This window comes from Falco biarmicus, chromosome 6, assembly GCF_023638135.1.
Source record: "Falco biarmicus isolate bFalBia1 chromosome 6, bFalBia1.pri, whole genome shotgun sequence".
NCBI classification, from domain to species: Eukaryota; Metazoa; Chordata; class Aves; order Falconiformes; family Falconidae; genus Falco; species Falco biarmicus.
In genome coordinates, this window is record NC_079293.1 from 53,513,383 (window position 1) to 53,537,681 (window position 24,299).

The 24,299-nt window shown below is 37.0% G+C and overlaps 1 protein-coding gene across 8 annotated transcripts in view; it reads left to right on the top strand.

Annotated features, from left to right (window-relative positions):
- Window positions 1–413: 413 nt before the first annotated feature.
- HBS1L (HBS1 like translational GTPase) overlaps window positions 414–24,299 on the top strand; it is a 61,070-nt gene continuing 37,184 nt past the window's right edge. The window contains exons 1-5 of one of the 8 annotated variants that reach the window (XM_056344120.1): window positions 414–607; window positions 3,876–3,941; window positions 5,886–6,026; window positions 8,300–8,494; window positions 9,154–13,915. In XM_056344120.1, the coding sequence (XP_056200095.1) occupies window positions 565–607; window positions 3,876–3,941; window positions 5,886–6,026; window positions 8,300–8,494; window positions 9,154–10,637 (1,929 nt within the window). In that variant the 5' untranslated portion in view covers window positions 414–564 and the 3' untranslated portion in view covers window positions 10,638–13,915. Of the gene's footprint in view, window positions 608–2,269; window positions 2,342–3,875; window positions 3,942–4,630; window positions 4,692–5,885; window positions 6,027–8,299; window positions 8,495–9,153; window positions 13,916–17,536; window positions 17,562–18,427; window positions 18,475–24,299 lie in introns of those variants that run through there. The other 7 variants (XM_056344121.1, XM_056344119.1, XM_056344118.1 and 4 more) reach the window with 7 other exon arrangements.

Consider the following 24,299-nt stretch of genomic DNA (forward strand, 5'->3'; position numbering starts at 1 on the left):
GATAGCTGCCGGGCGAGGCCGGGGCAGTTTGCCCGCCGGGGGGCCGGTGAGGCGTACAGGCCCCACCGCTTTTGGGGCCGGGCCCGCTCCGCGTTACGCAGGGCTGAGCACGGCGCTACCGGAGGAAGCTGCGCGCAAAAACTTCCCGGAGCGCGGGGCCGCAGCGGCCCTTCCCTCAGCGCCTCCGAGGAAGCCGAGGAAGCCGAGGGAGCCCGCGGGCGGGCGGCACGGGCCCTACGGCAGCGGCCTCCCCGGCCTCCCCCAGCCCTCCTGCCGCGCCAGGCAAGCCCGCGCCAGCCGCTGACGTCACCACCGGCCCGGCGCAGGGGCGGAGCGCGAGCAGCGTAAGGAGCCGCCCCCCCTCGCCCCGCGCGACGGGCCGCCCAGGGAGCGGCCGGGCGAGGCGGGAGACGCCGCGCATGCGCGAGGGCGCGATGAGAGCGGGCGGGCGCGCGGCGCGCCTGCGCAGGGGGACAGCGCCAGCCCCGCCGGACATCAACATGGCGCCCTAGGTCCGCCGCGCCAGCACCACCGCGGGCGAGCGAGGCGGCCGCCGCCGCCATCATGTCCCGACACAGGAACGTCCGAGGCTATAACTACGACGAAGGTAGTGGCGGGCAGGAGGCGGCGGCGGAGCTGCGGGAACCGTCCCAGCCGCCGGCCCCTTCGCGCCCCTCCAGCCCGCACGCCTTCCCCCGGCGGGGCCCTCCGCGCCGCGGCTATGCGCGGCGGTGTCCGCGGGCGGGAAGGTGTGCCGGGGCCCGCGCGGGTGGAGGGGAGGGTGCGGGGGGCTGTCGAGGGCGGTGGGAGGGGAGAAGCAGCCGCCTCCCCTTCCTCCCCTCCGCGGGGGTTGGACGAGGCTCCGTGAGAGGCCTCGCCGCCCCTACCCCGCCCCCAGCCCCCCCCCCCCCCCCCCCGCCGCCTCCCGCCTGAGTGGCGGGTGGGGCGCACGTGGCCGCGCGGCCGCTGCCCTCCGGGGCCGCATCCTGCTGCCAAGGTCGCCCCGGGGCTCACACGGGCAAAGCCCAGCTTTGGCGCGCAGGCCGAGCCACGGCAGGGCTTACCTGCCTTGCCTTAAGCTGCCGAAGTTGACTGCTTTTCAGGCGGGTGGGAGTGACCCTCTGTGCAATTGAACCTGCCCTTCTTTAGTCTTGTGAAACTTAAAAATTTGTGTTCCCAGTCTAACTCTAGCAAATTGTTGCTGTTGTTCAGCCATAATAATAGACATGAGGCAGCAGCTCTTCTTTGTAGAAGAAATGTAGTTCTTGAAGATGGAGTTGAATACCTGAGGAAGACCCTGTTTTTCAGACACCTTTCTGACATATGTAACTTCCGTGTGCATGGAATGAACAAGCTCTTGTGTAAGAACTCGGTCATACCTGCAGTACTGAAGCTTGCGTTGTGCCCTGACCCATTAACTTAGGCAAACTATGAACTGTGCACTTTTTTTCCAGAGGCTTCCTTTGTGTTGTCTTGGGCTGTGGAAAAGTGGACCACAGTTGATATTGGTGTGGGAGCAGCTATTTTGTTGCCTCACTTTGTCAGGATAGGTAAAAAAACACAGGAAATACTTCTGCCTACCTCTGGTCTTTTGCTGCTGAGTGAACAGATGCAATGTCAATATGTGTTATAGTAGCACAGATTGGGTTATGCATCACAGTCTTGGAATTGGGGAAGTCATGTAAATCCATGTGAACTGTGACATTTGTGTGGCCTACCCTGCAGGTTTTACTAGTGCAAATTTACCCATTATAGGCAACATTTTAGACTGGATTGGGGATTTTACTGTGTCATTCTTTCATCCTCTATAGAGATTTTTCTTCATCACAGAGTACTTGAAATGTTGATTTCAACTGAATCTCTGTCTCTGTGAAGTTGGGTGCCCACTCTGTAGAATTTATTTCAGTGTTTGTACACTGTGATTAGAATCTCTTCTAATGAGGTTGCTGACATACATAGTAATTTGCGGTCATATGAGGCTTAAGTTGATAGTGCTATTTGTAAATTTACTATTGCATTACGCGTAAGGTTTAATTAGAAGTATGTATATGTGTGGTCTTTGTATTTATACCATGTACAACTTCTGTAGTCGCTTACAATAATTTATCCCAAATGAAGTACGCTTCTGTCATCTTTTTTTATTATTATTTCATATAATGCCATTTGTTCTTCTTATGCCATTTATGATTCTGTAATGCTTTGTCTGGCCAAATTATTTGTATCCTTTCTAAAGTAAACATTTGCAGTATTTTTTGGTCTCCTTTCATAGGAAGGCTTCTGAGGTCTTGGATCTTGTGGCCTTTATTTGACCATATTCTATTTCTGCTCTCTTCTTTTTGAGGTATGGTAATATTCCAGCAGAGAGTATGTTGGTGATACAGTTGTTGATACTGTGGAATGCTTCTGTTGGTTCTATTCTGTAATTTCTGTCATTTTTTAATGATCATTTTTATGGTCAATGAAAGGTGAACCATTTTCACAGAGATGTCTTTCTTAGTCTAGAAATTAAACTAGTATAGGATATACAGGTAGTTCAGATAATGCACACTGACAAGACTTACCTTGATTTCACTTAGTACTAAATCTGAATTAACCATTCACACAAGTCATTTTGGAGTTCCCCGTGACACTCTCCAAGTATTGGCCAAATTATGAAAAGGGATCTTACCTTGAAAAAAATGTATAGCTGTTCTCTGGACTTTTTATAGATTAATTGGTCCTAGCAAGGAACCAGGAGACAGTGGTCAAAAAGTAGATTAACAGTGCACTTTTTTTTTTAAAGACAATCAGTCAAAACAAGCTTATAATATGTTTTCTTTATCCTGAGATACTTAACTTCCAAAGTAGCTTCCTGGGTCCTTCATTAAACTTTTCTTATACTTGTGCCTGCCTTTTTAGCTACTGCTTTTCATTCGTGTTTTTTTGAAAATTACAGAGTTAAGTTGAGTTTGAGATAAGTGAACCTTTTGTGCTGCAAATTCTGAGGCTTTTATAGATGTGTACAGTGTTTGTAATGTCCCAGTTCTGTGGTCCATAAGTTGGTATCCAGTGCAGATTTTTTTTAGTTGTTAGCTGCTTTTTTTCTCTGGCTCTTAGAATTACAAACAATACATGTTGTTTGTGAAACTGCCAAGTGTATGCAGTAACATCTTTTTTCATGTATTTCCTTATTAGTTAGTGAAAACTACAAATTTATTTTCAAGGTTACATGGTACTAGGATATTGGGAGAGGGGAATGTGATTTGCTTTCTCTTTGTGTTTCCTCATAACTGATTCCTCTTTAATGGGGAAAGTGTATGGTTATATTTAAGTAAATATATAAGGTTCTTGTTTTTTGGCTGAAACAACTTTGCATGTTCAAAGGGAATTGTGAATTGTGTTTTTGCCTTGCTGAACTCAAAAAGTGTGTGGCCGTAAGGATGGACTAGAGAGGAAAGCTGAGAAGTAGACAGGTATGGAGTAGCAGTGCTAATCCTGAGTTGTTGGAGTAGGGATTGTAATTGAACTGTCTTGTGGTTAAGACTGTTGAGAGGTCAAGCAGAAATATCAAGAGAAGTGCCGTGGGTGAAGATTTGTGGAACTGTAGAAAGCTGTGTTTGGACTGTGTGGGCAGCCTTCCAAAGGAGATGCTGAAGGAAGAAGTGTGAAGCATGGCAACCCTTGAAAATTTTCAGCTTTCCTAATGAATAGAGTATTAAAATTACATTATTGTAACTCAGAATTTCTTACCAAGGTAAATAAACAGTACTTACCTGCACTTCTGGAATATTAGATATGCATACTTTCTTAAAACCTTGTGTAAAAACTACACTTTGAATTATAATATTAAGTATTTAGAAATTGTGCAGACTAATCTTACTGTTTCTGCTTCATAGATTTTGAAGATGATGATGTGTATGGCCAATCAGTAGAAGATGATTATTGCATTTCTCCTTCAACAGGTTAGTTCCAATGGTTACCTATAAGCACTGTCCATTGATGCCTACTCTGATATTTATTTGTGTATAAAACGGTTTTTAAAAGCTAGTGAAACTTTTGAAGAGTGCCTAGCGGCCATAATAATTTTCAAGTCAGTTAGGTAACATGAGGCATTGTTGTACTTGGAAGTCACGTTAGACAACTGGGCACATCTTCAGTCAAACAAGTATATTGTCTTGGATGGTCAGAATATACTTGATAATATAAAAATCTGAATGTGTTGGTAGTCTTGAAACGTTTGGTATCTTTCAGAATTGTTATTAAGATATAGCTGGGCTTAACAGTTATGATTCTGCACCTGGTAATTTGTCTTTTACACAACTTTGGGTAAATGTGGGGAGGGAGTCTTATTGTGGGATGCAGCACTGATCCTTACTGGCTTGTGTTCTCATGCAAGATCTCATGGAGCTAAGAAGCCTTCTGGCATTTGTAATGTTGCAAAGTAGGTATGAAAACAGTGATGCTGTGTGCTCAGGTAAGATGTAATTGGAGCGTCTCAGCCCAGATGAATTCGGTCCAACTGTAGAATCATTAGGTTGTGTTCTGCAGTTGAATCTCTGGCAAGATTTTCCTGGATTTGGTGGCAGTGTTTCTAGAGCTGAGTAGGCTCTGAAAATAGTATGGCTGAGGCTGATGTGAAGCTGTGTTGCAGGTAACCATGCCACATCTAAATCCACTGCAACTGTGATGTAGTCTGTGTCCTCTTGCCACAGGTACTTGAGTTAATTAGGTCTTTAAAAATCTGTTCCTCTGTCATCCTGTTGATTTTGGTTAGTGAATCTAGGTGTGTATTTTTATCATTTGTAGTCACATTCCCCAGCAGATTGCTTGCATTCAATTTCCAAGTATTGCATTTTATGCTAGAATTTTTCAGACACTTTCTAAGAAGAATTAAGGTAGTCTTGTATTTTGTGATGAAAACATGCAACATGCTTACTTTTTACTCAAGTATAAACTGCTATATTACAAAACTAATTCTTGCTTGTGCACAGCTATTTTCCTAAGAATTCCTTTTACCTAACCTTCATTTATAAAATAATCTGATCTAGATTGTATAGTAATATTTTAATACTTCCTTCAGTTATGGTGATTGAATTTGGAATGGTATGCATTTGGGAAACAGTTGCTAAGGCTATACTACTGCTGGATATACAAATGCTTTACGTATGTGTTTTAGAGCTGGAGAGCGTATTACATAACATAAGGAAATTTGTTTACATTATATTTTGTACATTTCTGAGAGAGGTAATGACTAGGTCTCATGTTCAACAAGAAGTTTTATCTATATATGTCTTAATGTGTTGCAAAATCAGAGTGGAATTATGTACTTGTTTAAAGTTTTGTGTGAATATGTTTTAACTCATGGGCTGTATTTCTAATGAAATTCCAAGAAGAGAAGAATGTGTTTAACTCCATTAAATTATCAGTAGTTTGACAGTGCCATACTGTGAAAGCAATGGTATTTTCATGATAATTTTTTTTTTTACTTGTAACTGAGGTAAAAAAATAATTGCGGAGTATGGTTCTGAAGGCATTAGGCCGTAGAGAGTAATTTGGTATAGAAAATACTACTTTTTTGAACCTGGGGCATATTCTTTTGTTTGAATATTGAACTTGAATAATGCAGAATGAATATTGAATAATGCAGAATTACTGCATTACATGGATATGAGGATATTGCCCAGCCTGTGGTTTCACTGTGAGGATGACTTTCTTATATTCTAGCATGAACTGTTGTAAGCTTTGTACAGTCTTCAGGTAGTAATCATTATACAGTAGTGTTCCCCACCCCTGAAACCACTGCAACGGCAGCGTCCTAACACTTTTCCCCCTTCAGATATGTTTTGTTTTTAAAGGAGGAAAAAAGATTTGACTTTTTTTAATACTTTGTTTTGTGCCTAATGCAGCAGCTCAGTTTATCTACTCCAGACGAGACAAACCAGCAATGTGTGCTGAGCCATTAGAAGAAGAAGGATATGGCTATGAAGGTACAGATGATACAGCTGATTATTTTACATCTAATCATCAGTTGACTGACGTTGATAGAGGTAATTATAGACAATAAATAATTCTCAAAACAATCTATTTTATGAATTAAGGACTTACTAAAATAGCTTTAAATTAATGTTTGTAACTTGACTGACGCTGCTCACAACTTCGTAATCTTGTAGAACACCACTCTCCATGAAATTAGATAGCTTCAGTGGTGATTCTTTAAGCTTGTAACTGCCTTTTGTATAGTACTTGGTTGCATACTTTGAAACATGTTTTAGTTTCTTATTAGATGCAGTGAGATTTGATGTGAAATTCATACATAAGAACAACTGTACTGGCTCAGGCCAAGCATCCATGTAGCTCAAGGTCTTGATACAGCAAATGGATGCTTAGGGAAGAGTATTAGAAATGGAGTAGTTGTAGAATGATTTTTTTTTTTGCTTGTATTGCATTCCAAATTATGGCAATTAGCAGTATTTCAGAGGTTTTCAAAGTCATGCATTTCCTTGAAATAGTAGCCAATATCTTCAGATATCTGTATCCTCTGCAATCTTTTCTTACCCTGTTTTGAATTCATTTGGTTTCTATTCTGTCCTTCAGCTGTGAATTCCACGTTACAAGCAGAGTTCTGAGTGGTTGAGGGCAAAATACTTGCTTTAGTTTTTTAAACTTGCTTCCTGATGGCTTAATTACATGCTTTGTGAGAAATACTCACAAGTATCCTTCCCAAGTATTAATAGTTAACTTCAGGTTTTAATGTTTTGGAAAACGAGGATTATTTTTAAAATCTTGATAAGCTCAAAGTAAAGTGTGTTGGTGAATGAATAGTCAATAAAATACATGAATGAAATGTGGTATTTAAAACAAGTTACAGAAAATTCAGAAACAATGGACAGAATAGAAACAATCTAGATTCCATGTCAAGTAAATTGGTAGAAGCTATGCTAATGCGTAGACACACGGGTAAAACATGATAAATTGGGGTGTAATAGACATGTTTTTACAGCAGGAAATAATGCTGTAGAGGGCAGTTTGAAAGAATCAGTATGTGGATACAGGTGATCTGGACGATACAGTATGGTACCCTGGCTCTTCAGAATGCTTTTGACAGACTCAAACAGTTAAGAATTGACATTGAAGAAAGAAGGAAGGTAAAATTCTGGACTAAAAGAAGATGGTAAAGAAACCTAGAAATAACCATTTCTGCTGTGAAAACAGCAGTTGTCCCACAAGACCTGTAATGTTTGGTATAGTGTGCAGTGTTGGCCGTTAACACAAAATGATTAATTGCGGTCCATCTGGCTGCAGAGAGTTTGGTAAGATTGGCCTTGTTGAATGTTAGATAGTAAAATGGCCAACTGGCACATTGTGCCAGGGCTGTGCCAGTACTTGTTCTGCAGAGCAGATATCTGGAGTGCATTGCCTTGCTATTTGGATTACAGGTTGAGGTTGCTGATTTGAGTAACCAGTTGGAATTCTGTGGTGTCAAATTCCCTTAGCAAAGTTCTTTAAACATCACCATCTTTGAGAAGGTGTTCAAATAAATAATCTGTAGTAGTCTTCCTGTTGTTCACTTACTGTTGTCTAAAATCTGAACTAGCAGAACCTATGATACACAGGAAGATTCTCTTCTGTTCTCTTGTGTTTGTATGTCTGATCAGCACACTACTTCCAGTGAGTGGCAGCCTGGTGAATTTTCAGTCTTCCTGGTGTGTGGCAAGTCAAGACTTAAGAAACTTGTCTTACAAGGCTTATACTGGTTGCAGAAATATGCTCCAAAGAGAATTGATTTTATCAGCCAAAAAATGTATTACAGGTTTAGGAAAGGTAAAGATTACAGGTAGTTTAAAACCTGGCGCGTTGATCCAGAGTTTTCAGTTGTTAAGGCCTGAGGCCTCTGAAAATGCTGTTTTACTTTGGGTGTTAATTATAACATCTGTAAACACTGGAATTGTGTTGTTCAATGGGATTCCACGTTGACTTATTAAATTCGGATAATTTTAAGTTGTTTATTTGTGCTTCTCAACAGTGAAGATATTTAATTTCACAACATCAAAGGATTTCAATATTGAGACTTTATAGACTAATAAATAGTAGTTGGTGATATGTTCCTTATAGCAATATCTGGAATTATTCAAATATTCTGCAGGGTTCGGGGGCAGACTTTATCATGGCAGTAAGTGAGATTAAAGTTAATTTCTAAAGGTTTTATCTCTTACTGTGATATTTTTCTCCTGTTTTTGTTAATCAGATGTGTGGTGCTAGTGGTTAGGCCACTTAAGACATTTTTTTTGTGCAGCTTATAACAGTCATATGTCTCTTTTAGCCCGTCTTAATTCATGCCTTGATCAAATGAGAGAAGTTTTGGCAGAGTCTGTACCAGAGCAAAAAATGGTGCAAGCAGTACTGGATAGTAAATTTGATGTACAGAAGGCTTTGGATCTTGTGCTTTCTCAAGGCAGTAAGCAAAATGTGAAGACCAAGAATGAGGACACTGTGACTGTAGGAAAGACAACAAAAGGTATACTTCTATTTAATTGTTTACACTGAAGATGATTCATTTCTAAGTACAGTTTAATTTTGGCTTTACAGGCTGTGAAGATGCTTGTTATTACATTAGAAATTTATTAGAAATTTAAAAAAGATGAACTTTTCTATTTCTGTGTTCTAAAAACATTTAAAGGAAAGTAGCTTTTCTTGAGCTAGAAGTCAAAGTAACAACCTTAGTGTCAGTTTAAATTCAAACTGCGAGTATCCACAGTTCACAGTACATTTCTGATTTCTAATATATAACTTAATTGAATAAATAAGTGTCCTAAAAGTTGGGCAACATCTTTAAGTTTTAAGCACTTCCATTATTTGTGAACTGATAATCTCCCATCCTCAGTTCCACCCTTTTTTTGGTAGTATCTGTACATTAACTTTCTTGTTTTGATTTATGTTTAAATCTTTGTAATCCTTACTGGCATACTTTGCTGGTTCTTACAGTTTCTTAGGTATTTCAGTAGATACCCATAATTTAATTGTATAACATTGCATGTCTTTGGATAACACTTAGTAATTAAATGCCTTTTCATGTTTCTCCTTGATTTTTCTGTTGCTGCTGTCAACTTTTAAAAAAATGGATATTTCGTTGTGACTGCATTTGCATCTGAAAATTATTGGCTATTGTAAGGTAAGGAGACTTACTTTGTTGTCCAGAAATGTGTATTGATACAGGTGGTTTCTCTTGTGCAGCAGAAAGTGTTGCTGACAACACCAACAAACCTGGGTTTGGAAACCTGACAGCCAAAAGTGGTTCAGCTTGTTACTCTCTAATTAAAAATGACAGAATACTCCTTAATGCTGAAAAATCCAATATACCTTCATCTGAAAGGAAAGGGTTGAAATCCTCTTCACTTGTTCTGTCATCTTGTTTCAGTGATGATTTATGTAAAGAATTGTTTTGTGAACCTGTGAATAAACAGGCAGAGAATCAACTACCAGAAAGTGCTAATACAGTAAATTTGATTTCTAACAGTGAAGATAATTACTTTAGTATAGGAAGTAACCCATCTGGATATTCTTCTTTTAAGAAGTTGGAATGCAAGGAAACACAGGACTTGAAATCCTTGCCAATGCAGAATGTGCTTTGTGATTCTCTGAGTCCTGAAGACTGCATTCCTCTTGTTTCCTCAGATACTTCTGATCGTAATAGTAATGCGTATTTTTACAGTCCTCCGTGTTTAACAAGTGCTTTAGGAAAATTGGCTCTTGATAACAAAGTCAGTCATACTGTAAATAGAAATAATGAACTTGAAAATTTTTCTTCAGTTGTGCAAAGTAGAAAACAAGAAAGCCCCTCTTCAGATACGGCTGCTTTGCCAGTGTTAAGGTCTGGAAGTACAATGTTGGCTGACTTACTTCAGGAGCACCAGGAAAGCAGTGCTAGCCACTGTTACTCTTTGGCTGACCTTTATACCCAGTCAACAGCAAGTCTCACTGATACAAAGTTGGGAATCTCACCATTATCGCAACTAGTAAGTCAACCTCAAACTTCAGGTGGGATGCCAGAGCTAACAGGATCTTTGTCTTCTCTAGTCCTGTCCAAAGTTTCTCCACGAAAGGAGGTTGAGAATTTATCACTCTCGGATTTAATAGCAGAGACTATTGAAGTAGACAAAACTCAACAACAGACAGACTTCCCCATGCTTGATGTAATTGAACTAAGGCCCTCTAAAAGAATCAACATTGATTTAAGTGTCCTCGTAAAAAATGCGGATGTTTCTGCAAAACAAAATGTGGTAGGACAGTCAAGTGTCTTGAGCCCTGAATCTAAACATTTAAAAGAAAAACAAGGAAAATATTCTGGTTTTGCCAAAACAGATAAAAAACCCAAAAGAGGTCTTGCTTCTAAGAGGCAGGATTTGTCCCTTTCATGGATAAAGGCATTGCGTGCAAGACCTTCAGCTTTTGCTTTAACCTTGTGTCTCCGTTATCCTCCAAAAGGTTATAAGCGGCGCACAATTGGTATACATAAGGCTTTCCTATACAGTAGACAAGTACAAGATGTAAAACCCAAGGAAACTGGTCCTATAATAACCATAACACCATTTGACTTCAAATCAGCATCTCCTGATGACATTGTGAAAGCTAACCAAAAAAAAGCTTTCACAAGAGAGTAATGAAAAAAAAAAAGAAAGCAAAAAACCAAACCAGCCAAGCAACCAAACCCACACAAACAAACCCCTCCAAGAAACAGTGTTTATGTCTTGATATATGAAAAATATTAATTATGTAGGACCTATTTATAATGCAGAATTGGATTTTTTTATTTTTTTAATTGACATGTTACATTCTCACTGTTTGGTAGCAAATTTGTATGTGAACTTTTAAGCTGTTGCACTGAATATCTTTATTTTTGTCTAATTTTCACTGACAATATAACATTTTTAACTTTTGCAAAGTCTTGAACTTTACTATAGATATTGCATGCACAAAATTCTATAAACAGCATTAGACTTCTTGAAACATCTGTAGGTGTTGAAGATACAGTTTGTTGGGAAGAACACAGTTATTATTTTGTAATTTAGTTTTGCTATATGGTGTGTATAGTTTGGGGAGCAGGAACCTCAGTTTATATTATGACTGATGTAATAAATATTCTTAAAGTTAGATTTTCTGATAAGGTATGCTGGTAAACTGCCAGTCTTGTAGTTGATGTTTTCAGTCAATGTCATTATTCTCTTCTATCGTTATACTGATTACAATATTACAACAGAAATACCTTTAGTTTTAAAAAGCCTCGCTAACCTCAGGTCTTAATGGTTTTACTTGTGGTAGGACATGTAATTTTTGATAGGACCAAATTTTCAGGGGAGCAAGCAATTAAAACTGTGTGCCTCCCCTCCACCCCATCAGCTGTCAAAAGTGTGGAATCCGCTATTTTGTGGGCATATACATGTATTTCATTGGAAGATTAGCTAGGATTCTGTGGTTTATTCTCAGGTTTTTTGGAAAAGTATTGGCATGAGCGTTTGCTCAATTGAAAAAAAAAAAATGGGCAGTGTAAGTGCTGTTTGTGTCTCCCTCTTGTCTGTTTTGAAGAAAGCTTTCTTTAGTAATGGAAATGTATTCTCTTCAACTGTTTGCACCAGTCGCTGTTACTTTGAATCTTTAAATGGACGATCAGAATTGGGACATTCTGAAAAATTTTTTTTAGCTGATAGTTACCAGATTCTGGTGCCCCTTCTAGTCAAATTAGTAACTACATGTGTATTTCAACTTCTCTTTTAGTAAATACTACTACTTTTAGTATGTTTCCAGTGTCAGTGTCAGTATTTTAGATTCTGAACAGCAATAAGTGCAATAAAAGTACTGCTGCAACTAGAAGAATGTTTGTTCAGATACTGCCATACGCTTATTCATGCTAAACTTGGCAGCTAGTATGGAACAGTAGATACAATTTTAATCTAATTTCTGTTGAGCATGTTGAATCAAAAAGCAGACAAAAGCTTTAGGTTTATTCCTAAAGTCAGGTTGCACTACAGTTTTGTTTCTAAATAAAAATAAAACATGTTCCAGTGCTCTCAGGTACAAATTTCATGTTCTGTATATTTTGCTTGTTTGTCTAGTTGATGCTATTGTCATTTAGAACTATGAACAGTGTGACCTCTGACCTCTTGAATGAAATTAATATTTCTTACCCTTACTAATAAAAGTTTTATATAATGACAGTGCTGCAGTGTTTATGTTCTAGCTGACATGTTAATCTAGCTATCTGTATTCTTACTTAGTTTGAGTGCCTTAAAGAACTGAAGTGTAAATAATACAATCCAGGGTACATGCTATGATCTGATAAGTTCATGGGCAGGACCAGAATTTATTTACTTTCTTGGAAGACTTCCTACAGAAGTCTGGCTGATACTGATGGTACACTGGTTGTTTTATTAATTAGTCTTAATAGTAAATTCTGCTTTTTGAACAGTATGGAATGCTTTTCAATGATCAGTTTCTCTGTAGTTACTCCAAATATTAACTTCCTACTGCTTAAAAGTTCAAGTCTCTTTTTCCCACTGAGGCAAAATGTCCTACTTGGAGAGTTTATAATTAAAGTTCAGTTTTTCCAGAATTATATATATTCTTCTAGTAGAGAAATTCAAATTTTTAAAAGTAAAGTATTAGTGCAAAGTTTGGCATCATCATGCCTGGTATATTTTTAGGTGGTTTTGCTTACTTATGTTCCAAATACTCTTGAGGCACTAATTAATGTAGGTAGAGATTTCTAATACATGGCAGTTTGGTTTTTGTGGTTTTTTTAAATTTTCACTTGAATAGCTTTGTTTTTCTCTAGAAATCTTTCCTTTTACTCTTGCTGAACTTGTCCTTGATTTTGGTCTATTTTCTCATTCCCCTGGCTGCTTTTCTTTGCGTGACACTTCTTACAATTTTTTAATAATTTTGGAATGTAAACTGGACATACACCTAAATGTATGTGCTATGAATTCCATTGGAAAGTATGTACAAGTAGTGGGTGGCAATGCATAGTACTCAGAGCTCATTTTTGCCATAGGTTTCATGCAGATCAAAGTTGAAACAAGTGACTGAAGCCAAAGGGCATCAGCATTGCATCTTTATTGTAGATCTTACTGTGGGATTGATACCTCGGTAAACAATTTTGGATCTTGTGATATAGCTAAATTTTCATGTATAAATACTTTTTCATTTGCATTTGTGTCAGTGTTGTTAGTGGTCTTGAAGAAGCAATACATGCTGTTTAGTGTATAAGAAGTAGGGGTGGGATTTTTCTTCAGTTTGCAATCCTAAATCCCGAAGTGAGTGTTGAATTAGTACAAACCTGCAGGCTGAACACTGCAGAAGGTACCTAAGTGGTGGATAAACCTAAATTCCAATGAATTTTCAGTAGAGGTTGTTCATTTCCATGCTTGGAAAATCTTACAGTTTTGTTTTTATTAGGAAAAGGGAATGTGTTACTATATTTGCTTTTTAAGTGAAGCAGATATTTTAATTTCCTTACTGAGAACTGGGTTTGTGTCATTAGTGACAGGTTTAATTGTTTTAGAATACTGCATGATACTACAGCATATGGCACTTCTGTATAACAAGTCTGTCTTTGGCCTTTGCGCTGAAGTGTTTCTGCCTAATGAATGTTGGAATTCTTGTTAATAAATCTACTTTATGCTTAACACTGAGCTTATTTTATTGATGTATGTATATAAATTTCCCCACCCCCCCACCCCCCATTTTTCAGCTAGTGGGTATCTTTGTCTAATACAGGTTGTGCTACTTGTTTTGGAATTCACATATTAACATTGTAAAGTACTTGTGTCTGTGTTTGCATATGGACATAAAGAGAATACTAAGCTACATAGACCTACTACTTCTAGTATTCAGATTGTGTACTTCTAAGGTATTTTGTACATTAAATTTATTTTGTACATAATTTTAACGTGGCTGCTGAATATTTTTTAATACAAAATTGACTTCTGGGTATTGCTTTATCTACCTTTTAAATAAAGTACGTATTCTTAAAGGACTGACTTAATTACAGTTTCTTGTTAACTTACCTGATGGAAACAGTTGTGATTACATGTTCTAGAATAATTGTATCTATTGTGGAAACGGGCTCCAATTCTTGTCTAGGTTTGCATGGGCATAGTTCGTTCTTTCTATGGAAGACTCCTTTGGAGAAAGTAAGGCAAAAACTAGCATCTGCTAGTGTTTCTTCAGACACCATATTGAGGCTCTGGTTTGCGTTTGGTTAGAAATGGGTTTGTAAATTCTATATTTTATTTTTATTTTTATTATTAAGATAATTTTGATAGCATTTTTTTAAACCTTATTTGGATCTTAAAAAGGAAAGGATATCAGTGAAATAAGGAAAAATCAACTGTCTGAAGTTAGTTCTCAAGCTTTGTTACAGTGGAAATTAGAGCTACTACAGTTGAATTCTTAAAATGTCTCAATACCTGTTCCATTTTTCTCTTTTAGGTTTCCTTTTTCTAGCTGATTCTATATGAATTTGTTTTGGAAAATTAGCGCAAATTGAAAGTCACAGTATGTGAAGTATAGGAAAATAACCCCCATGGGGATATAAAAAAATATTAATGCTTTGTACCCTTTTGGGATGTGATTTAATGTAATTAGGTTTAGCTGGTTTTTAATTGCAACAGGAAACAGTTTTGTTTTGAGAAGAGTATACTGTTAGGAGTATAAGCTTCACATTAGAAAAAAACCCTATGGGATTAAAACTTCACATACCTGTTTTTTTACTTCCTATTCAGAAATAACAGTATGAGTAATTTCTCATTGAGTTGTTTAGACAGTTCTCAGGGTCTTAAGCTTCAGAGGCAGCAAGCTACTTGAATTTCTGGAACTGTTGCACAATAGTATTTCAAAATCTTACTTCTAAGACACTTAACTAGTGCAGTGAGGTAGTCCTTGCAATTTTGTAATTTGCCCTATTTCCTCTAATCATGTCATTCAAATACATTTTTCAGTAATCGGTAATTCCTGAAAATCTACACTTATGCAAAAAGCTAAAGAGCAACTTCTACTACTGGAAATAATGAATAGCTATACAAAAGATTTCTATGAAGATAGGATATAGGTTGTCTTTATGAAATGCATAAATACTGAAATAAGCTACATACAAGGGCAGTAGTTCAGGGTTATGCACACAATCATTCATGTCTCTTGCAAATCTAAAGTTTTCAGCTTTTCAGAGTTGTTGAAGTGTTTTTGTATTAAAAGTTGATTATGAATTGTGATTGGGAGGAAAAAAGCAAAAATTTCAATACATTGTAATTCATGCAGTAAAAATAAACTATCAAGTGCTGAAAGGGGATGCTTCTCTGTTTTATTGTTTCTTTGGAAGTGAGTTGAATGTTTGTGGACAAGGTATCCTTTTTTGGTTTGTGTGAAGTGTAGACAGCTGGTAAACTCTTCAGTAGATTTTATGTTCAATTCACTGTGTCCAAAATACTATTTAGATTATGAGGAAATGTCATTAGTCCAAGTTATTTATACTTCTGTGTGTGCTAATGGTTTTGACCTTATAGGATTTTCTGCGGGGAAGTAAGAGAAAAAATTTTTGTGTGTTCATTCTGCACTAGAAAACAATGTGATGAAAACGAAAATCAAAGCCAATGGTGATTTATTTATTTCTTGAAGAAAGCTCTTTTGTTCTTTCTGAATTGCTATTTTAATGCAGTTTGGTGGGAATGGATCTCTATTTTAGCATTGCTGTAGTGTACAGCCAGTTGCTCCTTTATGCAGACTGTTGAAGTATACATTTTTACCCAAAGTAAGAGCTAATTGCAGTTAGTGAATTTTAAGAACTCTTAATCTCAACAATCACTTATGAAATTGTTCATGGGTTTCTAGTGTCTATGTCATCATGAAGGTGTTCTTTTTTTTTGTTTATGGACATGTTACATTGCATACTTAAAACTGGGCCATTAAAAACAATTGTCAGTGACTTTCGAGGTATGGCAGTGGCTTGTTGGTCAAATAATTGATTTGGGTGCTTAGTGTTCATAGGGTCTTTTTAGAAAATAACCTATTGCCCTTCTCTACAACTTTCTGGTAATAAAATGACCTGTAAAATGGTTGTAGTCTGCAGAGATTAAAATGATATATTTTGGAAGAGAACTCATGAACAGTTTGTTAAGAATTAGACTTATGAAGATGCAGTGAAAATTGTCTTTTTTCTTTTTAAATTTATGAGAATATGGAGATTTTGGAGAAGAGTTGCTTGTGACTTATTTACTCGTCACATCAATGTATGGAGATAATAGCTGATGAAGATGGACATTATTTTAATATTTCAATTGGCTATTTTGAGTCTCTTTGTCTTTTTTTTTTTTCCTTGCTTACTTTTTCTGGCTAAACTACCTTTTAATTTCTTGTTGCTTGTGTTAGTATTGTAGAACTAATACAGATGCTGGTGAGTGAGCCAGATTCTTTTCCATTTTGGGCACCATTAATGGGATTATGAACCACTTTATGACATTAAGATTTTTTTGTTTCAGTGATGCCCGAGCAAGAAGGAGGTCAGATATCTGTAAATGTGCAATCCTTGCAAGAAATGCAAACTACTGTGAACTGAGCATGTCTTTTGACTGTAATTAGAGTAGCAAGGAAGCTATAATTATTTTTTTTTTTCAGGTGAAGTCATTCCCATAGTTGAGCTGTCTTTGTGGGGACACTAGCTGTTTTGGTTTATGGTAATTTCTCGGGAATAGCACCAAGAACAGGGCCTCTACAGGGCTATATGTATAAATACTTCATAAGAAACAACCTTCAGAGTAAAGAGTTAATGTTGAAAGTAAGGCACAGGAAGCTGAAAAGCCTTACTCATGATATGCCAGATAATCTAGGAATAGAGTACAGGTCTCAAGCTTTAGTCTAGTTTTCTAGATACTGGACTATACTACTTCGCTTTTAGCTGTTAATAGAGGAGCAGCTTCTTCACTGGCATTTATTTTTTTATTTATGTTTTTTATTAATGCTGCAGGTACTCAGATTTTTGATGTAGCTATTAAGACAGTGTGGGCAGTTTCGAGTATATAAGCCACAAGTAAAATTAGTAGGTGCTTAGCTTGCATTTTATTGATGTTCTTTTGTTTTTCAATTTTCTGGAATTCTTTTCTTTTGCCTCTCCTGTATAACTGTCTTCCTTAATTTTTGCTTTACACCACTAACAAACAAAAATTCCACAAACACCACCACAATGTGACTTAACATAATTAGCTTTTTCTTTTCACTCAGTCAAATGCCGCAAGGTTTGTTTTTGGTTCAGAATGGTGGGTGTTTCTTGGTGCATGGACAAATACCTAATTGTCTTCTGTCTTTTTATGCTACAGGTGGACTCATAGCAGTTGTTTCTGAGTGCAACATGTCAGAATGCAGATTACTGTGCTTTAACAGATAAATTATCTCTTCTGTATTTATTAACCACATCTGTGGTTAATGGACAAGTGAAGTTAGGAGTCTTAGATGAAAAAACAAACTGATACTTTTTGGATTTTATTTATAGGGAGAATTCCAAAGAAATCCTGGAGGAGCAAACGTTCTGCAGTTTAATGGTGATGTACAATATATTTTTATGAGCTTAGAGTCCCTCAGGTTTTACTTCAATTTATCATACTAGGCCCTTAATGCTTTGGTTTTGCACGTTTGAAAAATCCATTATTTGTACCAGAGTAGCTCAGAAGAAATTTTTCTCCCCAACTTCGATCGGCTGTGCTCACTTTTCTGTAACATGACAGTTCTCAAATGTCTGCTGTAGTGATGAGAGCCCATTGTATTTAATACTACTCGGATATGGCATGTATTCAGTCTGTGGCAAAGAGAATGTGTTCTTTACTGAATGGAAATGTTTGAAATCTGACAGAACTGGTGATATAGTTATATCTTAAATCATGGAAAGTAATGAGAATTTAAGACTTCCGTGTTTTGTGTAAGAAAAATATATACACAGACTTCAAGAAGTTATGAATCTGACGCTGAGGTACTGTGTGGGTTTTAGAAAGGAAGTGGCTTATTTCAGGGAAAAATGTGTCACTAGCAATGAAAAGCTTTTTAAAATCCTTTGAGATACTTTTTGAGATTCTCCTCATACATGCTGTACACCTACACTGGAAAAAGTGACACTCCAGGCTTTTTCTCAGTTTTCTTTTATGGGTCTTCAACATTAGTTTGGTTCACTTTTTTTTTACTTTTTTTTTTCAGACAAAGTATAAACCAATACAAAGGCAATAATTTTCATATTTTCATAATTGACTGTTATCATCTATGAAAGTCAGAACTTTTGAGATTCCAGAAGAACTAGAGATCCTGGGGGGACAGTAATTCCCCTTATTCTTACAGTGGTCTTCTATCTCAGTGCCTTCAGGTCATGGTAAAGATCAACCTTCAGCTGTTTTTTTCTGTCTTTAGAAGGTGAAGTGCAGAATTTTAAGTTCTCAGATGTGATGTGATTGCTGGAGTGCCAGGAAGGTATGGTTGGAGTAACTTTTTAATCCTATTAGGTTTAAGAATGAATGATTGCTGCTGTAGTGCTGTTGTATATGAATTGATACATTTTAAGTCCTACCTGAAGTTTGCACTTGAGTACTCAAAGCAAGGCTGTTGACAATGCTAAGACAGTAGCATTTTGCAGTTGCAAACAAATGCATTTCAGCTCTAGAAACTATTAAGACGTCTAAACATCAGAAGTATAGGTGTATCAAATCCAAAATTGTGGGAGCAAAAGAAACAGTTTAGAATGTATCAGTTACTGATGATGAAAGGAGCTTGAATGCTAACAGGAAGCACATGTAGAAATTCAGAAATTAAGTTAATGGGGGGAAGCCAGGTAGGTGTAAAAATGCAAGCTTAGACCACAAAATTACAATGTCTGTTTATGCTGTGTCTCTCACTACAAACACTGTTGTTCCTTCCCTGTAAAATTTGTTAGCAATACCTGCTTTATCTCTCTACTGTTATCTGGATGTATTTCTGCAGTATCATACTTTTTTTTTTACTCTGTGTGAATCAATATTGTTATAAAACATCAGTTGTGTAGTCTAGTTATTATGCCACATATCAACAGAAATGCCATTCATGCACTGCTTAATGTGCCTTGATTTGCACCTGAACTGGTTTGTTCTTGGGTGACAAAATTTTGCCCGTTTTTCATCTCCTCAGCTTCTGTATTCTTCCATAAAGCTAGTGTTTTGGTCTCCAGAGTGGACAGTTATAAATACTTAAAATACCAGGTTCCTCCCTTCTGTTATACTTGTGAGACTAGAAATGGCCATTAAACTTAAAACCCTTGAGTCTACTGTCAGAATCTCTGGTAGAGATTCATGGTTAAAAAGCCAGAAGTTTGAAAAAGTAGGTAACTTCACTATGGAAAATACCTGTTCCTGCAGAAGCTGTGATGCCCAGTTCACAGAGACATGGAAGAGCTTTGAGTGGTTGTTGCTTCAGTTCTTCAGTATTTTTACTGCATATAGAAGCTTGGTGTAAATGGAAATCTTATATCTAATTAATTCCAAAATATGAGTTGAAGTTGTTTTGGGTACTCCTTGTTTGAGTCCTTTTTACCATTTTTTTTTGTGGTTTTAGAATCACATTTTCCAATTTTTAATGTTTTCCCTATTGCTGACCCACATAAACAGGAAAATGACTAACTTTGCTTGTCAACTAAGCAAGTGTGAAACTCCGTATACACCAAGTGCTGTGCCTAAGTTGGAAAAAAAGGAAGGAAAATATTAAAGATTTTAAGTAAACATTTTTCAAGGCAAAAATGCAATTGGAATTGTATGTTTTCAATGCTATTTTTCTGATAACATGTATACAAACTATTGTAAGGTTGTATATGCTATTTATGTGCTTACAGGTACTCCTGTAAATGTGAAATGTCTTAATTACTCTCACTGCATCAAAGGAAAACATTAAGCAATGAACTTGAGTCCATGGAAGTTTTCCCGTCTAAAGTTACGATAGAGTGAAATGCACTTCTTTAGACTGTCAAATGAACTTTTCCTGGCATTCATTTCCATCTGCTAAATCTTGCAAAGCTTATTTAAAACTACAGATTATATTTTACTATATTATTTTTTTCTTCTAAACTCAGTTATACAGCATTTTATAAATCAGTTTGTGTCTCCAAATGATTTTGGCAATGAAGAATAGAGCTTGCAATGCTGTGTTTCCCATCACATCTGTCATAGGTTGTTATTTTCCAAATACAGGTCTCCCTTATTCAGATTATGGCCATGTTCAAACTGCATTTTTTCTAGATTTAATTAAACAAGTTCATCTCTGATATCTCTGGAATGCAGATATGTTTGGCTGGCACCAGAGGGGTTCATAGGAAAATGTGGAAGAAAGACATTTTCAGAGTAATAATATATATAAATAATGTAGATAAGTAATGCAGATAGTGTCAAACATACTGCAATTAGAAAGGGAAACCTTTGTAAGTTTGTAAGTTTACAAAGTTTCCTTTTTAAGGGAAAACAATGTAAGTGAATACATTTCTTATGCTGAACTGTGGGGTAATTTTTATAATCTCTTCCTAAATTTTAATGTAGAACAGGTTTTTTTAAATGAATTTTGCTTCTCAAATGTATGTTGCTATGTATGTCAGGTAGCTTGCTTTTACTTTGCTTGCTTCATCTTGGCCAGTATCGCTACTTTTCCTTGCAGTGGTTTCCCTGATAAATACAATTAGAGCTATGATTTTATATCAGTTAACTACTGAAAGCCCTACTGTCAGCTTAATTGTCTAATTAATGTTAGATTCACCAAATCCCTAATAATGTCCACTGTTACTGGTAGCATCCGTAATGTGTTTCTTATGGAATGATGTCTTTCTGGTGTATGATCTGTAGTAGGCTAAGTGTACAAACAGCATGGTATACAGTGGTGGTCCAGGAAAATTTCCTTTGCGGCTTTTCAGATAGCTTAAGATTTGTCTCTCAAATTGTAGTAATAGATGTTAGAACTTGTTTGCTCCCCCGCCGCTAATACATTGTTTTTAATACTACAAAATTTCCTAACTGCAGATAAATCAAGTACGCTTCATGAGCCTGCTGCATTGTTATAGCTTGAGTTTGTTTTGCAAGTTAGATTCAGAAATCTTCAGCAGTTTCACACTTAGGTTTCAAAGATTCTTTGTCTGTAAATGTGTTACCACAAACACATTTAAATCACAAAGAATGCTAAAGTTTTTCTTTCTCTGTTACTTGTATTTTTTTAATAGCCATTGCTTCCTCTGCATTTTTGCCCTTCCTCAATGAGTAGGAACAAGGCAAGATAGCAGTGTGGCAAACTAATTCTGTTTATTTAGGAAATGAGCAGGGTGCCTTCAACTAGAATTAAAGGAAGCAGCAAAAGTAGATGTTGAAACCTGTTGATACTACAGAGAAGACAAACAGAAAATCTGACAGAAACAAACGAGAAGAAAATTATGTGGCAGTAAAGTATGCCTTAGTAGTTTCAAACTGCTTTATCTAACAGCTTGCATCTCAAGCCATGCTTTGAGAATGTGCTCATCCTCTCATATAGATGTATTTAGTTATTATTTGTCTTTTGTTATAAACAGCTGCTGTTGAGTAGGTTTATGTGGCATCTATTGAACGTTCATCTGTGTAGCACTGAGGACAAAACTGTGATTGCACTCTTTGCCTCCAAATGGCAGTTGCTCAAGTTTAGAAGGTACATACAGCAAAAAGTCCTTTGCAGCACAGGAATATCTGGAAAGTGTACCAGCAAGGGCTGCTACTGGTGATGTCTAGCTATATCAGAAAAGATGAGCTTTGAACCCTAGTAGGAAGGCAAAATAAAAATGTTGGTTTTCTAGAATAATTATGACCAGGCAAGGTCTTTTCCAGTAGGGAGCAGTCACTTTGAATAACACGTCTTCATATCCTCTGTTGTGGATAGAGTACCAAAAACTGGTAGATACGCAAACCTGATCAGGCTTTTAAGCCTAACTTCCTTTTGTTTCTCTTCTGATGTTCCACCATGAGTGGAAAATAGCATTAAGGAGAGGAGTAAGATGGGAAGATGTTCTGATTTTAGGTGGTATCTAATAAAAAAATGGAGAGAGCACACTGCTAAATAATGGCACGCTGTGAAATGTGATCTTTAGTATTGAGTTGGTAGGTTGCGAGCATATTGTAGAAATGGCTTGTTTGGTGGTGTACCTGCAGCCTTTGGCTTCATGATGTAAGAACATACTGAAAACAAAATTCAGCTAGAAGGAAAAAATCCCAAGTGTTTTCTCCTGATGTTATCTTTTTTAAATTGATGTTTAATGTCTACAGAATACTTACTGCCCCATCTACTTAGAAATAATTTGTAAATCTCATTTCTTTTTAATTAGGTTGAATAGAATATAAGAAAAAGTGTTAAAACTCTGAAGTAGTGTTTCTGAAATTTATACTGAAGAACTGTAATCTCACAGCTAAGTTTTTGGATTTTTTTAAAGCTACTTGATATTTTGTAGTTGAGGAATAATGGAAGATTGAAGTAATGGCATAAAGCTCTGCCCCCTTATTCTGAAATCTTGGAACAGTTAAGGAGGGGAAGAGTGGGTACTTGGTCAATATTAGTCTCGATTTGGAGGGGGGAAAAAAACCCAAAGGAAAAACAGCACCTTGTTAATTATTTTGCTTGGTTTGATAAGTGTATGTGTTTTGCTTCAGTACTTGTTTTACTAGGACTAAATGTAAAATAATATAAAAGGTGTAAGTTCACTCAGCAAATTTTCTTTGAACAGATTGTGTGAAATGTTTAACTTTACCGAATTTACATGTGCAAAGGAGAACAGTGCATTTTTAATGCCTTTTGTTTCCAGGTTGTCCTTTCTTAACATTTATTTTTTCTGATACATTAAAAATGGCAAAAATCCGAACATTGAACATTTTTTTCTCTTCAAAGTAATTGTTCAGGTGGCTTTTAAATATGTGTATTAAACTGTTTAAGATTTCACAGCTTTTTGAAATAGACTCGGCTAATGTATCCTTTAAATTTTTACAGGGCTATACATTTCCAGTAGCTGCTTAATTTTTGGATATTAAGAGACATTGGAATAGCAAAAAAGGGAGGATTTTCAAGTAAACAGTACCTTTGAGCTATGCAGTTTTGTAAAACCCTGTAAATTATCGTACTTCAGTCCTCTAATACAGCTTTTTTGTAATCAGGGGCATATCAGATGCTAGGTCTGGAAGCTCTTTATTTAGAGCTTGTCAGCTATCAGCTGTGTTAATAGTTCTTGTGATTTTTTTCCTTCAAAAATTTTATTTACAATAGTTAGTAACTTAAGGCATCCATGTGCACAGCTACAAATACTTGTCCTGCAAAAAATTCCTATTGTCTTGGGGGCCCACAGGCAGATACTGCTCTGCTAGACTGCCTTAAAAAGTGAGAGCACCTATTACATGTAACGTGCCAGTTCCTATTTCACTGCTTATTCTTATTCCTTTGGAAGCTTTTTTTCATCCAGAGTAAAAGGCATTGCTTGGAGTCCCGTTTCTGTTGGCAATCTTGTACCACCATTCCTACTGTCTTCACCTTTAATTAAATTATAATGCATACTGTCATTTCCTTTTGTCTTCATGATAGGTAAAGCTTTCAATACTGGAGTCTTTGGCTGACTTTTTGTAAAATAGGAAGTAGAGTATGTCTATCTTTTGTCTTTCTAAGGAAAAAAAAAAATAAAAAGAGACATCTCCCTGGATTTGCTGTTTAATTACTGTAATCTTGCAGGCAGAAATGCCTGTCAGTGTCAGTGAGTGATTCTGTCTCCCTTGTACTCTTGACCAGTTCCTGGTTTTTGTTATTAAATGCATTTGTGTTTCAATTTACAGTAAGGGTGTGTATGTATACATAATGTTTTCAATAATTGCTGTACTGCCGGACCTTGATTATTATTTTTTTTTGTTACTCTAAACCATACTCAATCTGTTGAAAATTTTTGATTCTTTGAAATCATGTCGTACATAAGTCCCTAAACGTGTTTTTTTTCAATAGCTGGTAAATTCTTGATATGTGATTAGGTTCTTGTTTTGGTCTTCTGAAGCCACAAATATTTCAGTCTGAAATGTGTCCTATGCTGTGACATTGCAGGCGGCACTGCCGTCCCTGAAATGGTGGAAAGACATCAAGTAAATATATTTTTCTTATATAGGGCTAATTTTTCAGAGAAACAGGTGAATGAATAGACAAGTTAAAATTTGCAAATTTGACTGACTTGTAAGAGAAAAATTGATTGATTCTCCTACAGATATGCCAGCTATCTGGCCCAGTCAAGGTCTAGTGTGGTTGTA